Raw genomic sequence first — 16,377 nt, 5'->3', positions numbered from 1 at the left:
CAGTCCATGCCCAAACTCTAGTGACCATAGTCATTCTGGTCTTTCCAATAATTTGGAGGCTAGACAGTCTACACTGATCCGATCTAGACCCGCCTATCTATCGTATTATGAATGCAACCAAGCTCTTCTCTATGGCCATTCGTTGCCTAACTCCCAAGATTCTATCGTTCATCCCATATCTACCTTTCTAAAAATTTTAAAACTCTCCACCTCTTATCGTGTTTTGTTAGCCTCCATTTCTACAAATGAAGAACCTAAGGATTATTTCGCTGCTATGAGGGATGAAAGGTGGAAGGTTGTCATGGACACTGAGTTGCGGGCTCTGAAAGCAAATAACATGTGGACTCTTATGTCCCTGCCACCAGGGAAGCACGCTATTGGGTCCAAATGGATGTATAAAATTAAATACAAGTTTGATGGAAGCATAGAACACTGCAAGGCTCGTTTAGTGGTGCAAGGCTATACCCAACAAGAATGATTGGACTATCACGACACTTTTCCCCCATTGCCAAACTAATCACTATGAGATGTTTGTTATCCATCGTTGCCAAACGTCATTGGGATCTCCATCAATTAGACGTGAATTTGCCTCTCAAATATCATCGATAGGGGGAAACTCGAGTATGTAGACTAAATAAATCTCTATATGAGCTCAAACAAGCATTCAGACAATGGTTTGCAAAATTTTCAAACACCCTTATCAAGTTTGGTTTCATACAATATCGGGCAGATTATTCATTATTTTTCAGAAAATATGTTGGGCATGAAATATTTATTTTGGTTTATGTAGATGATGTCATTTTGACAGGCAGTAATGATATAACAATTGAGAAGCTGAAAGAACTTTTTGATAAAACTTTTCACATCAAAAATCTAAAAAAGTTGAGATATTTTTTTGGCATAGAGGTGGCACGGTCAAGACAGGGCATATTTCTCAATCAAAGGAAATATGTTCTTGATTTGTTAAAGAAAACAGGATATTTGGGGGCAAAACCATCATAAATACTCATGGAACTATAAAAGAAGTTTGATCATAGTGGAAACCTAGTCGCAAATGCAGCAAATTTCAAGAGATTAGTTGGTCAGCTCATTTATCTTGTCATTACTAGTCCAGATATTACATATACCGCTCATATACTTAGTCAATTCGTGCATGAATCACAAGAAAAACATTGAGAAGCTGCTACCAAGCTATTGAGATATCTAAAAAGAACACATGAACAAGGCATCATGTTGAAATCAGATAACAATCTTGAATTGAGTTACTATGTAAATTTATACTAGGCAAGCTATCCTATATCAAAAAGATCTACATCAAAATATTGCACATTTCTAGGTGATAATATCATATCTTGAAAAACAAAAAAATAGGCAGTTGTATCTAGATCCTCGACAGAAGCCGAATTTAGAAGCATGGTAGCGGCTACCTGTGAAGTTGTATGGTTGACATATCTCCTTGAAGACCTTGGTTGTAAAAAAAAAAAACTGGCATTTTTATATTGTGACAATCAAGCTGCGATGCATATAACAGCTAATCCGGTGGTTCAAGAACAAACAAAACATATAGAGTTGGATGAGAAAAAATAATGACAGGCATCTTCTCCACCGAATATATTCCAAGTAAAGCTCAAAGAGCAAATATATTTACCAAAGTACTAAGCCAGAAAAACTTCAGATATAACGTTAGCAAGTTGGGCCTGCTAAGTATAGAGGCGCCGAGGGAGAATGTAAAGAGATAAAGGTCAGATATAACATATATCTTATTTTAGGAAAGTCGTTATCTGTAACAGTTACGTTGCTGTATATATATTCATGTATAACAGAGTGTAAAGATATAGAAAACCAAAGTTTTAGGATGGCATCGAAGTATATTACAAAATTTTAAAATTTGCCTACCTAACCTAGTTTGGCTATATAATACATGATATGTAACATGGGTACGAGAACAAAGGTATGAGAGAGAGAGAGAGATGGGTCTGTGCAAAACGTATTTGGTGGTAAACAGCTTCTATATGCATTTTTTGAGCTTTTTTTTATTTTATTGTTAAATGTTGACCGTACAGATGTGATCTATGCAATTAATTTTACAGGGATCAGCTCTTGAAGCATTTGATACCAACACATGGGTGGATTTTTTTACAGTTCAAAAAATCAACCGTCTAAAATCTTTTCAAAGTTTTGAGGCTCCAAACATCATTTTTTTCATCTAAAACACATGATCCAGATGTGGATTCTTAGTAAATCCACCATGCCCAACACATTTATGGAGCAGAAACCGCATAAAAAGCACCTGAGAATCCCAAAAACCCATTTAGCACATGGTTTAGCACCAAATGGATTTAGCATGGTCCCATTTTTCTATATATATATATATATATATATATATATATATATATAGAGAGAGAGAGAGAGAGAAAATAAATTCATAATAAACTAAATATAATCTAAATATATATGTTATAACTAAAATATATATTATATACTAAAAATATAATTATAAATTGTAAATTATAAATTATAAATTGGATACAAACTTTTATGTATGGAGGGTAAGATGGTTTGTCAAGTGTTGACGTATGTCAACATGGAGACCCACGTGACAGGGGTACGGAGGGCAAAATGAAGTGACCGTGTGATAGAGAATACACAATAGTTGCAGAAGTCAGCGTCTTCCCTGTGCCAGGAGGGCCTTGCAGCAAACTCATTGTCTTCTGCAGAACATTCTTAAAAGCCAAAACCTGCAAGTTGATAATTAGTTAAAGTGTTAAATTGATTTTCAACAAAAAAAATTAGTCAGCAATTTAATTATACCAATTTCTCACACACACTGGGAATCTGATCACCACAACAGACCGAGAAGAGGTTTCTTAGATAATTATGCAATGGCGACCGAGTGACTGGAGTGGCCATCATCAAGCTAAGCAGTACAAGACTGCCATCAACAACCAAGATCTTTAAAGGAATTAGCAGTTCATATCATCATCATCTCATCTTTTTACAATACATCTTTAAAAGAACCACAATTCCCATTGGCAAACATTTCAGAAACTTTAGCAGCAATAGAATACTTGTTGCAACTGTAGCATGCATTCGTGAATGCAGTTACAGTTATAGGGTCCATAGCCACATTCTTATCCAATAGCTTACAAAAAAACAGTGTCGCTAAATCAACTTTATTTTGACTGCAAAGCTTTCTGATCAGTATAGTAACTGCACGAATCCACAATCTCTTGTCCAATTTATCCACCAAAGACAAAGCAATTTCAGATTCTTGCTTCATACAACATTCATAAGTGATAGTGACAGAAGTAACATCGCAAGGGGACAATCCCCTGTTTATCATTTCATCATACAATGAGCACGCCTCATTCAATCTGGACTCTTTGCAGAGTCCACTTATCATGGCCCCATAGGTGATGGAATCAGGGATGCAACTGCTATCCTTCATCCTCTCAAAGATTTCCATAGCAGCACTGACATTGCCTTCATTACAGTAACCACATATCATAGAGGTGTAGGTTTGCTTGCTGGGGACTAAACCAACTCTCAGAGCTTCATCAAAGAGCCTCTCACTATCTCTAACCTTCTGCTGCTTACAAAATGCAGAGATCAATGTGGTATAAGTATGCATATCAGGCTTGCAACCTGCCTCACGCATCTGATCGAACAGATCCAATGCCTGCTTCATATTTCCTCGCTTGCAATTCTCAGTGATAAGTATGGTATATGCATATTTGTCAAGTTTCAATCCTTGTTCAAGAGCCAAATTGATCAAACCATGAGCTTCGTGAGCTCTTCCCTTCTTGAACAGACCATCAATGATCGAATTGTAAGTAGCGATATTCGGAATGCAACCTTTTCGTATCATCTCATCCAACAATTCATATGCTCGATCGAAATTTCCATCTTTGCAGTACCCATCAATCAAAGTAGTGTAAGTTACAGTATTTGGGATCAACCCCTGCTCCTGCATTCTAGCCAACAGCATCTCTGCTCGATTCATCTTCCCCTCTTCACAGTAACCACTGATCATTGAGCTATATGTATGCACATTAGGCTTATAATTATCACTCCGGACAAGCTTTAGAAACAATCGGAATGCCTTCTCTGTCCATCCTTTCTTGCACAATCCATCGATCAACGCGGTATGAGTATAAACATTTGGTTTCATTCCTTTCCCCACCATTTCCTCCAATGCCTCAAAAGCCTGTTTCACACTCCCCCTCCTGCACAATCCTTTGATCAATGCCGTGTAATTGATCAAATTCATCAACAAACCCATCTTTCCCACCCTCTCAATTATCCCAAACACCCTACCAATGCAACCTCTTGCAGAATATGTGTCGATGATTGCCGTTAAAGCAACATTGTCTATGCAACTTCCCCTCTCTACCATCATCCTCAACACTCTCTCCACATCCCCAATGCTCCCCAATTTGCAATAGAAGCCCACCAGCGTCTTGAAAGAACATGAATTTGGAAAGACCCCATTTCTCCCCACCATCTCAATGAATGCATACTCGACCAAATCCTTCGAACCCGAATTGCTCGCAACCCTGAGGATGCAGTTCAATGTGTGGACGTCGAGGGGCAACCCCTGGTTCTGCATCTCGAGAACCATATCGATTGATTCTTTCAGTCTCCCAACTCTGGCGAGATTCTCAACCATATGCCTCATGACTTCTTGGGCCATCTTGAGATTCTGAGAGCGAATGAGCGAGCCTGCCATGGCCAAGTACAAGCGAAGGAACGCACGGTAATTTCCAAAGCCGATTGACCAATTGAAGAAGAAGAATGCTGGTTTTGATCCTGCCTTCTCGGCAAGCAAGGACACGATGGTGACAACCTGTTCATTGCTAAGAGGAGGGACTACACACAGGTTGCGAATCCTCTCGTCATCCCCTTCATCATGGGATCGACAGACAAAGTTGAAGACATCTTCAACAATCTGAGGAGAGGAGTTGTGGAGAACATGGGTGATGGGGTTCTTAGGGCCGACAAATCTGCTCTCTCTATCTTCTGGCTCGAAGGGTAGGAGAAGAGAGGCTTGTGGTACAGTTGATGGACCGTCGGAAGGAGAAGGGGCCCCATGGTTTTCGATGTACAAAGAAGGGGTGGATGTGAAGAGAGGTCGTGTGAGCCCGATGATGTTAAGAGGATGGAGATTGAGATGCCTACATCGAATACTTAATCTAGGCATCATCTTCTGCAGCACTGAGAGAGAAAGAGAGAGAGACAATTTAGTAATTTGCAGAGTTAATATGGGATACTTTAGGAAACAAAAAAATGTCATAGAAATAGTGGAACCGTGTTTGCCGAAGGTTAGCAAGAAGGAGAAGAGAATGTCACAGGCAGGAGGACAAAAAGAAGAAAAAGAGGAGGATGAGGAGGAGGTTAAGAAGGGAGTTTCTCAAGAGGAAGCAGAAGAAAGAAGAGGAGAAGAAGAAGAAATGGAGGGGGGACGATTACGTTGAGCTTAAGGATCTCCGGTTGGATCTTCCAAAATCCCATAATCATGAGAACAAAAATGAGGGTGCTGTTGTGAGGAAGGAAGACAGTTCCTTCATGCAGTGTTAGATGTTCAACAGGTGACCTTATAACTTCCCATCATTTGGCGCAAAGCCTAAAAACCTGGAGAAAGATACAGCACATAAGTACCAGAACTTCACATATGCTCACAAGGCTAACATTAAGACAACATACAAAAACACAAACCACTGTGCTCGACTTGAAACTGCATAGTTGCAAATGAATAGAAAAACAATGTACAAACTCAAAAAGCAATCTGAAATTCAAGAACTCAGCCAACTCAGCAATATCCAGATTTGACTTAGATCTCTACACTAAAAAATATGGATCAAATCCAATTACACCGAAAGGGGGCTTTGGACCCACAAAAGTTATTAATCCAAACCCAGTCACATCTGGTCAGGAGAGTATTAGGAACTTCAAAAGCAACATACATCCACAGATCTTTCTTTGGTAAAGGTGCATGATCGAAGATGCCACCCCTCTGAAACTAAATATCATAATGGTATGGTCACTCAAAGGTCCAGCAGTACACATACATCAACAAATCCATAATATCATGTACCATCTATCAATCCAAATGTAACAACAACAATAGCAACAGTTTCATGATGGTGATGATAAATTTGTAACGAATGATTTCAACAACTAGAACAACATTAATGCAGATAATCGTGATAAATCCAATGATATATTTGTCTGTCTTCACTCTTTCCAATATCCTCTCCTCCATCTGTGTGACTTCTAGTTCAGAAGGGACTACCTTTCCCCCTTCTCTACAGGATCATTGCCCTTTGTTTTTTCCCTGATGCCTAGGAAGGAAGGCCACATCACCAGAACCCACACATTTGCTTCACACAAATTCACCACACATATCCTTCTCTCTTATACAAATGAAGCTTATAACTGTTTAAGCTAAAAATATTATTATTTTAAACAAATATGCCATAAACTAGTAAGGATAAGCAACAAAATTTTTAGTTGTCATCTAAAATTCATTCCAAATGCATCTGCAACTAGATTTTTTGTAGCGCCCCAAAAATTCCATACTTGAAAGCCTTATAATCATTCATTTATGAGAGTTTTAAAAAGGCATTTCAGTGAAAAATGGTATTTTTGAAACAACACGTCAACAGACATTGGGCGCATGACTTGAGAAACCTTTTGATTTGAAACTCCGTACATTCAAAACCAAATAGAGTAAAAATACAGTTTATATAAAAGAAGAATTTTCAAGAAAACCTTTATGCTAAATTACAGAAATGTCTTCAAGAGCGAAACATTAGGGAAAGAGACTCATCTTGATACCATCACGTCATCGTGTCATCGCCGGTCTCGTAAACCTAACGTCACTTGTACCCATAAGATGGGTCAGTTTTATGAAAAACTGGTAGGTGCACAAGTAAGACAATAAAGAACAAAACTAGCATAAGCATTTAATTCAACCATGATACTCAATTCAACAGGTGATGCGAACATGTATTATGCATTTAATTCAAACATGATACTCAGTTCAACAAGTAATACGTTAAATTTAGCATAAGCAGTTATTTAACACATGATACACAATTCAACAATTAATACAACAAAGCTAGCATAGGCAGTTAATTAATACATGATGCATAATTCAACAAATAATGTGAACAAATCTAAATTCGACAAGTAATATGAACTAATCTAGATTCAACAGGTAATGTGAGCAAGATAACTTTGTTTCGATATTAGTTGGTCTGCAGGTAAGCATAAGGCACGAAACGTAGATAAAACTGAGACTAATCTGAGGGTTTATTATGCCATGTATTTTAGATACCTCGAGTAGCAGGCTGAGTCCGCTCCTAAGAGGACAACCAATAACCAAGAGGGAATTTTCCAAAGGCATACGTAGCAAAGGATGCATCCAACTTCTGCAGAAGTCTATGGGATCTACCACCTAAGATAATTTTTGGTAGTCACGTCCCCTAACTCCGATGACTGAGGACACCAAGTCATTTGTTCAAGGGGTGATTGTTAAGAACCTATTCATCGAAGTTTTTGTACCATCTTATCCTCTCTTTTGACGGAAAACAGCGAGTCAAATGGGTGCGTCAAGAGTTATTTAACTGAAGACCTATTCTGCATGCTCTGGTCTTTCAAACCCACTCGAGCATCGTGCCTGTAAAGGTGAATCATCATCATTTATATGATTTTCATTTCATTATTATGTCTTTGCACGTTGTGAGGTTACCACAAACCTTTCATCAAATCATCGTAGTGTTAAGATGCCGTGTCTATCTAAAAGTACGACTAAGATGAGAGGAGTATAGGTTTCTCATAAAGAAACCCCAGCTTTAATATGTTGTGAAAGAAATGACGTAATCATTTTATTTGACATGCTCTGGTCCTTTAAACCAACACGAGCATCTTACCTGTGAAGGTGAAACATCACTATTTAACTGATTTCCACAAAGTGCCATTCGCATGCTTCGAGATCACACGAACCTCTCATCCAATCATCATAGTATAAACATGATGTCCTTCTCTAAAAGCACGGCTATGATGAAAGAGGTATTAGTTTCTCAAAAAAAAAAAACGATTTCCATTATTTCGAAAAAGAAACGATGCAACAAATATTTAGTTTGACAAGATCGAGTCTTTTATACCACTTGAACAACATTGTGCAAATTGCACGATACGAGATCACCACGGATATCTCGTCCAATCTATCACAATATCTGCATGTTGCGCATGTCTTGCGATACTATTTATGATACAGGTTTCTCAGCAAAAACCCCGCCCAAACTCATGCCCACACACCTAATCGGGGTTATCCGAGTTGTATCGAAATCTCAAACCGCAATTGTAAAACACTTCTCTCAAATGCGCTGACTCGAGAAAACTTAGTTGTTATTTCGCAACCTATAGGCTCTCAAACTTTACTTTGCAAAACTGTACATTTGGGAAGCTGGATTCACGAAAAGAAATCATTTTCTTAAGAATTTTAGCGCCCACAGGCAAACCCGCAACCTTTGAAAAAAAGTGCATAAATAGAATACGCTGTAACCAAATATCTTATTTTGACATGATTTGTCTTTCAAACTATGGATACAATTTTGTGCAACTCGCATGAAACGAGATTGCCATAGATCTCTCATCTGTCTATCGCAGTATCTGCATGATGCGCATGCCTCGTGATACTGGTTTCGATAAATGGGGGTATGAGTTTCTCAACAGAACCGCACCCAATCACATGCTCATACCCATAATCGGGGTTATCCAAATTGGATCAGAAACTCAAAATGCAATTGTAAAACACTTCTCCCAAATGCACCAACTTGGGAAGGCTTAGTTGCATTTTCGCAAACCATAAGCATGCAGACCTTGCTTTTGCAAAACTACGTAATTAGAAAAAACTGGATTCTCGCAAGGAATTCTTTTTCTTTAAAACTCTAACGCTCATATGCAAACTTGTGCCTTTCGAAAATGAGCAATTGAGAAACAGGATAGGATACGCTCTTGCGTGTCCTACGGGGTTGCATTTATACATCTATTACAATGTAACCCTAAACTCTATTTAGAAAATCTCAAAGTCCTGTACCTTTAGCCGGAGATATCCGAGTCATTATTGAATATCAAAACAAACGACTGTACGTAACTCTCAGGGTTATACGGGGTTGAGCGAAAGACTTGGTTGCAACATCAAAAGTTTGATTTTTGCTTTTCGAAACGACGGATATTTCAAATAGTTAAATCTTATATGAAATCCCCTTTTTCAAAAGGCTAGACAAGGTAATTGACATAAAGTTTGTCTTTAAGAGTAAGTGTAAGTATGTACACATTTTAGCACAGCGGCAAGGTAATTGACATAAAGCGAGACTCGATGTGTGAAACTACACAACGAGCTTAAATAAACTGCATAAACAATGCACGATGTATGAAATCGTACACCAGCCAAATAAATTGCATAAGCAATGCACAATGTACAAAACCGTACATCAACCAAATAAACTGCATAAACAATAGCCTGAGCGCGTAATAGAGCGACGGCAAAGCAAAGACAGAAAGCAGTAAATACGAAAGCAAAAGTTTGTGCACTAAAGCGCGACGGCAAAGTAAAGACAGAAAGCAAAAGCATATGCACTAAAGCGCGGCGACAAAGTAAAGACAACAGTAAATAACAAAAGCAATAAACGACAGAAAGCAGAAGCCTGTACACTGAAGTACAGTGGCAAAGTAAAGACAACATCAATAAATGACAAAAGCAATAAATGACAGAAAGCAGATGCATGTGCATTGAAGCGCAGTGGCCAAGTAAAAGCAGAAAGCAGTAAATGACAAAGGAAAAGAACAAAGATCGTGAAACCGCATCCTTGAGTTAAAAGCATATATATTGATCATTTTTTCATTTTAGTATTAATTGCCTAATTCAGTTCGTTCATTGTCCTTTTTGCGTAACTTTCCCCTACCTTGGGGAGTCTCGGGATTGCGCACGCGTCCGAGTGTAAGAGACGAAGGAATCAGGCCTCGGGACGCGAGCGAGATCCATTGTGCGAGCTGTAAAAAGTAAAAGATAAGAACTTATCCAAAAAATACTAAAATGCTCGGAAATAAAAAGGGGTCGAGACCCCAAATAGGGCAGGGTTGCGCCCCTGCCCGACAGGTTGACAGAGAAAGGAGAAGGGGCCCGACCCCAACCCGGAACACAGAGGGAGCGGGGGTGGGGTCGGCTACCAAGCCGAGCCTGGCCTGGCCCCTACTCTGGACAGGACCAAGCCTAGGTTCAGTCCACCGGTTCAGAGGACCTGGTTGGGTTCGGTTCAAGCCGAGCCCAGCTCGGTGACATGTCTCAGCTGAAGGACAAAGGGGAAAATGAGAAGGGGCAGGAGAGGCAGGGGCGTCGCCCCCTGCCCGCTAACTGAAACAAGGAGGCAGGGGCATTGCCCCTGCCCGCTAACAGAGAAGAGGGAGAAGGGGCAGGGGCGCAACCCCTGTCTTGCCCGACGAAAGGGAGAGCCAACCGGCCAAAAAGGAAGAGGGGCAGGGGCATCGTCCCTGTCTGCTGACCGAAGAAGAGGAAACAGGGAGCAGGGAGGGGGACAACACCCCTCCCCCGATCAAAGCACAAGGGGAGGGGGTTGTGAAAAAGGGGGTGCTCAACACCCCCCCCCTTCCTGGCAAATTCAGAGCCACCGATAATGGTGGCTTTGGTCTGCCGATCGAAAAAGGGGAGACGAGGGGGGGGGGCAATAGGCAGCAAGGAGTGGGGTGGCAGGGGGCAGTGCCCCCTTGCTCACAGGCTGGAAAAAAAAAAGAGGGGGAGAGGCAGGGCGTCACTGTAAACACCCCAAATTTTTCAAATTCTAAAAATTATCCTTTCTGACCTTAAGTTCCACTTTTTGAGTCATTCAGAAGGGCAATTGGGTCAATTTCTAATAATTTCTCGGATTCATTTATCTGTTAGAGATCCAAAGTTCAATTCCATTTTCTATACCAAACCCAAACCTGGATCCAAATCAGATATCTCAGTTCAATCCTGAGCCTGATCATTCTATTTTCAATCTAAATCTGAAAATTCAAAATCAATTCTCTGTGTGGCTCAAATACTCGAATCCAATCTCTATTTGGATCCATTCCTTTCATTTTCTCAGTTCAAGATCCAAACTCAATTTTTTACTCAAAAGCTCAAATCCAGATCCGTTTCTAAAATCCAAATCTAAAATTTGTTCTTTTATTTCAAAAACTCTCTTTTGCAATTCAATATTTTGTAAAATCTTTTAAAATTCCATCGGGATCTTATTTTTTAAAGCATTTGCATTTTATATTTCTTTTTTCTAAAAATAAAATAAAAGAAAAGAAAAAGAAAAGCAAAATTTCAAAAAATAATGAAATGATTTTAGAGGTTTTCAAAAAATCTTTTGCAACTAACCCCTTTTAAAAAAAATTGAAAACTTAAAAGGGTATTTTCGAAAATTTTCAAAACCACCCTCTCCTTGGGAAGGCATGAATGAGGGGGCAATGATTTTTTAAAATTTTGAGAAAAAGGAAAATGATTTCCCTCTTTCCCTCCTCTCTTCTCCTTTTCCCTCCTCTTTTCTTCTTTTATTCCTCTTTCCCTCCTCTTTTCCTTCCTCATTCTTCTTCCCCTTCATCTTCCTTTCTTCCTGAGATTCCTTTCTTGACCAGTGGAGATCCATCCGGCGAGACTGTGCAGGAACCTCTCAATCGATCTTCAAATCTAGCGAGGAACTAAGGGCGGATCTGATCATCTCGATCAGAATTGAAGCAATCAAAGTCTGGATCGTGTGAAACGGTTGCCGATAGGCAGATTGTATTGTTGCTGCTGGCAATTGCTTCCATCTGCATATTTCAAGAAGGTTTGGCTGGAGCTTCCAGGATTGAATCTACAGAGGATCTCAATTGATCTCATTAGAACAACCTCTCCAATCTCCAACTAACTGGTAAGTTTTCCTCTTCATTTTCTCTTCTTCTCCTTCTCTTCTCTTTTCTTCCCTGCTCATCTCTTACAATTTCTCTGGTTTTTCTGTAACTCAAGCGTATCATAAGGGAAAATTTCTGCATCACATACATCTCTACACTTGTTTCAGCATTATCACATCGTTCGTTGCTTTCATCTGCATTATTGATGCATTTGATTCAATAGATATCGTCTGAAATATATAATGCATACCTTATAATCTGTACATCATTTTCCCTCTCCTCTCAATCCCTCCTTCAATCTATTCCACGGAAAGATCTTCCTCATTTCTCTTTTCCAGTTTTTCTTTTGGTTTTTTACAGCATGTTTAATTTCTAGTTGTTGCATCATCGATCTAACATAACATTTTGCATTTGAGGTTTATTCCATTTACAATTTCTAATTGCTTTATTCATTCATCGTAGATCTACATCTTTCTTTTATTTCAATAAACATAGCAGCATTCATCTGCATTTTTTTTAGACAGCATTCATTTACATCTTTGTTCATTCACCTGCATCATCGATCCCTCATCTAGCATCCAGTAAGTTGCAGCATGATCCAGCATTTGCTTAGATCTAATTCACGGTTAAATCCTCATCTGCTCTGCATTTGATTTCACCGTGAATTCATCTATTGAATCTGCCGTGAAAGCGTCTTCATATTTGCAGTGGAAATAGACTCTTGAAAATGCCTCTCACTCATCTATGAAATCATTCTCAGCAGCTGATCTGAAATCAGATCTGAGCTGCTGTGAATGACTCATTTAACTCACCGGAAATCCTGCTGGATCTGCTGCAAAACAGGAATTCCTCTGCTGTGCCGTGAAAAATAATTCTGAATCTACTGGGAATTCATCATTTGAACTATCGTGAAAACTCTTTGCTTTGCTGGATTACTGAGATCGGTTCTCAGCTGAATCTCACAGTATTTTCACTTCTCGCGGTGCTGCATATTTCACAGCAATGGTTGTTGCTGCCCTTCTGCAACATGTTCTATTGCAGAGGATTTGGATTATCGTCAGTAGTGCAGTTGTTTACATTAGCATATATTCTAGCATCTACACATAATTGTTTGCTGCAATTTCAAATTTAGACATCATTCTTTATCGGATCAGCCTTGCATAGATGCCTCTGCATTCAAATTTTATCAGCAATGTAAAGAAAAATCTGTCACTTTAATTCACTGCATCGAACATACTACAGCAGCATTACTGGGCATTCATTCCTTGCATTAGCACTTTAAGGCAGTATATCCACATCTGAGTCTTTTATAGGCGTCTGCCTTCTCAGATCTAATCCATTGTGAAGTTTTGATTGATCTGCTGAGATCAGGATACTGGGTGAATTAGAATTACTGTGAGAATTGATGTATGAAATCAATTGATGAGGTTGATTTGTGAGTTAAAGTTGTTGAGTTTGCTAAGATCAATTTACTTGTGTTAGTTTACTCTGCGAAATAGATTAGGATATGAGATGTACAACAGTAATTTTAGGCATTTAGCTGTTTGGTGTGTATTACTTGCAAATGTGTGTGCTATTTAGAAATTGTTGCATTATTAGCATTTTACTTGTACGTGTTTAGTCTCTGCATTGTGCATTTGTTTGCATTAGCATTTAACTTTCATTTAGTGAAATTGCATTCATCCTTGTAACTGCATTCCATTAGCATCATTATTTCTTGTTTCAATTTAATTTTTAGCATTCACTCAATGTGTTTCGCATCATATAGTTCTAGTCCTTCTCTTGTACTGCTTGTGTATTTTGTCTTTTGCAGGGAAGCGTGAAAGATCTTGGTCTCGCTCCTGAATTAGAAGAATTTTATTATTTATTTTTAAATTTAAAAATTGTAATAATCTCATTTAATGAGAATTTCTGTTTCTTGTATAGATTAGAATGTATGAGCATGTAGTTGCATTTAAAATTCTCGTAATTGACTTTGCATTTCATTTTTATCTTATCTTTCAAAAAGCACTATGGTGTAACACGAACGGCACATGCATCATTTTAATACGAGGTAAACAACCCTAAGTAGATGATTCGCATTTATGGTCATAGTTAGAATGCAAACAATGCTTAGGATTTTTATCTTTTATGGAATAAAACTTGACCTACACTTTTGGTCCTTTTGAAAAACATCATATTTTCTTCTTTTATCAGAATTTAAAATAAATTAATTTGAAATGCATTTGTGGCCATAGTCATGAATGTATTAAAGATTAATTTTGTTTTAAATTATGTAAAAATACAAAAAAATCATCTTTTAAAATAAAATCTTTTTGAATTTCTTTATTAAATGCATTCATCATAAAATCACATCATTTCATCATTTTCATTTTCAAAGTATTTCAAATGTCAAATTCCAAGTGATTTTCAAAATTACTTCTAATATTTTCCAATATGCTTTCCAAGTTGATTTCAATTATTTTCAATTTCAAAATTTATTTTCAATTTCAAAATCCTGAATTTCAGTTTCAAATTCTAATTTCAAAATCCAATTTCAAAGTTTACTTTTAAATTCCAAAATTTCAATTTCTAAATTCATTTCTAAATTCCCATTTTGCCCTCAATTTCAAATTCTTATATCAATTCCAATTTCAAATCCAAATTCAATTTTATTTCAATTTCCATTTTTCAGTTTCCATTTCAAATTTCAAATCTCAATTTCTATCTCAAATTTCATTTCAAATAAATTTCTAAAGTCATTTCAAAACACTTTTCAAAATGTATTTTCAAAATTCAATTGGAATTATACTTTTGAAGTATTTTCTCAATATTTTCAAAATCAAAATGATTTTAAAGCATGCATCATATTTAAGTCATCATTTTCAAAATTCATGACACAAGCATGATTAAATATGCGTTTAAGATTCTGAAATAATTCCTCAGTCAAATTTAGGCAAAGCAAAAGGCATTGATTTGATCCTTGGTTCGATTAGCCCTGGTAAAGGAGCCAGAAACGGTTGAACCCCGTACCGACGAGCGAGTCCCTATTTCACATCTTTTTCAAAAACGGAAGCGAGTTAATTTTCAATTTTTCAAAATTAAAGAGAAATGTTTGAAATGCGAAAGAATCCCGCTCAAAGGGAAAATTTTGCAGGGATAACAGTCACCCCTGCCCGCCAATCAGAAAACCTAGAGAGGGAGAGGGGACAGGAGGGTCAGCACCCTCCTGTCGTGGGTTATCAGGGAGAAGAGAGGGCACGAAGGTGCAGCCCTCCTGCAATGTCAAAAAGAAAGAGGGCGGGAGGGCGACACCCTCCTACCATGCTTTAACAGGGAGGCGAGAGAGGAGGGGCCCCTCCTCTGCCTCTGTTTACCGAAAACAGAGAGAGGACAGGAGGGTCGCCCCTCCTGCCGGCGTCAATCGAAGAAAAGGGAAGAGGGGAGAACATGAGACGGGAGAGAGAGAGAGAGTGGTGCATACCTGAGGGAGCTCCAACAAGGGGGAGCCTAGCGATCCCGACGAGGGAGAGAGGCGAGGGGTGAGTCAGGGTCGAGCGAGAGGTTATCGGGGAGAGAGAAAGGTTGGGGCAACTCCGGTGAGCCTGCCGGTGCGCCGGCGTTGGGTGGCCGAAAAGGGAGAGACGGGAGGCACGGGGGGAGAGAGAACGCAGACTGTCGAGGGGGGGGTTGTTTCGCAGAGGGCTGCGTTTTCGGTTTAACAACCCCCCCCCCCTGCGAGGGTGTTTAAAAAGGCACGGGAGGGGGAGTTGGACCCGGATCCGGGTTGAATCCGAATCCAACCAGGGTCTGGTACATTTTTTTTAAAATTGTGGGCTTTACATTTTTCGCCGCATGACTGAAAATTTGACAACTAGGTTGAGATTTTAAGCTATGTTTTAACTATCACAGTATAACATACAATACACTATTGTACATATTGTATCTATGAGGTGACCCAACACAATACACACCCGTAACTCGATACAGGTGTGTATTGTATTTGTATTAGGTGTATCTTACATATCACACAATTATAATACACAATCAGCGTAATTTAAGTTGTACCATTTTTTCTTTTTTAACGTATAAAGCCCCTTAGGGCCGGTTCATACTCATTCCTAGAAAACTTGAGAGTGATTTCGGGGTGACTTCTTGCAAGAAAAAGAAGATGACGATGATGATTGAGATCATCTAGTTTGTTTTTGTTTGAATTCTGAAAAAAAAATGGTCGTGTAAAATTTTAAGTAATGAAAAACGTTTTGTGACTTTGTTTTTTGTTTATGCAAAGTTGCAAACACACACTATTATGAATCTGGTGACATGTTAGCTTAGTTTTTGTTGTTTAACATGCATATTATTTCGTAATTTGCTTTTTTTCTTGTGAGATATGCATACCATTCATAGCATATTATTTTGATTATTGGATGTTCAATGTTTTATGTAGTACATAAT

General features: G+C 38.6%; 1 protein-coding gene across 1 annotated transcript; it reads right to left on the bottom strand.

Annotated features, from left to right (window-relative positions):
* Positions 1–2,953: 2,953 nt before the first annotated feature.
* Positions 2,954–5,203, bottom strand: LOC149833399 (Pentatricopeptide repeat (PPR-like) superfamily protein). Its single transcript, XM_090013426.1, has one exon. The coding sequence runs from the start codon at positions 5,201–5,203 to the stop codon at positions 2,996–2,998; it is 2,208 nt and encodes a 735-aa protein (XP_089869552.1). The 3' UTR covers positions 2,954–2,995.
* Positions 5,204–16,377: the final 11,174 nt, after the last annotated feature.

The sequence above is a fragment of the Nuphar pumila genome, chromosome 7 (assembly GCF_984573655.1).
Source record: "Nuphar pumila chromosome 7, dmNupPumi1.hap1.1, whole genome shotgun sequence".
NCBI classification, from domain to species: Eukaryota; Viridiplantae; Streptophyta; class Magnoliopsida; order Nymphaeales; family Nymphaeaceae; genus Nuphar; species Nuphar pumila.
The sequence above is the reverse complement of the archived record's forward strand: the minus strand, read 5'-3'. Positions and strand labels throughout refer to the sequence as shown.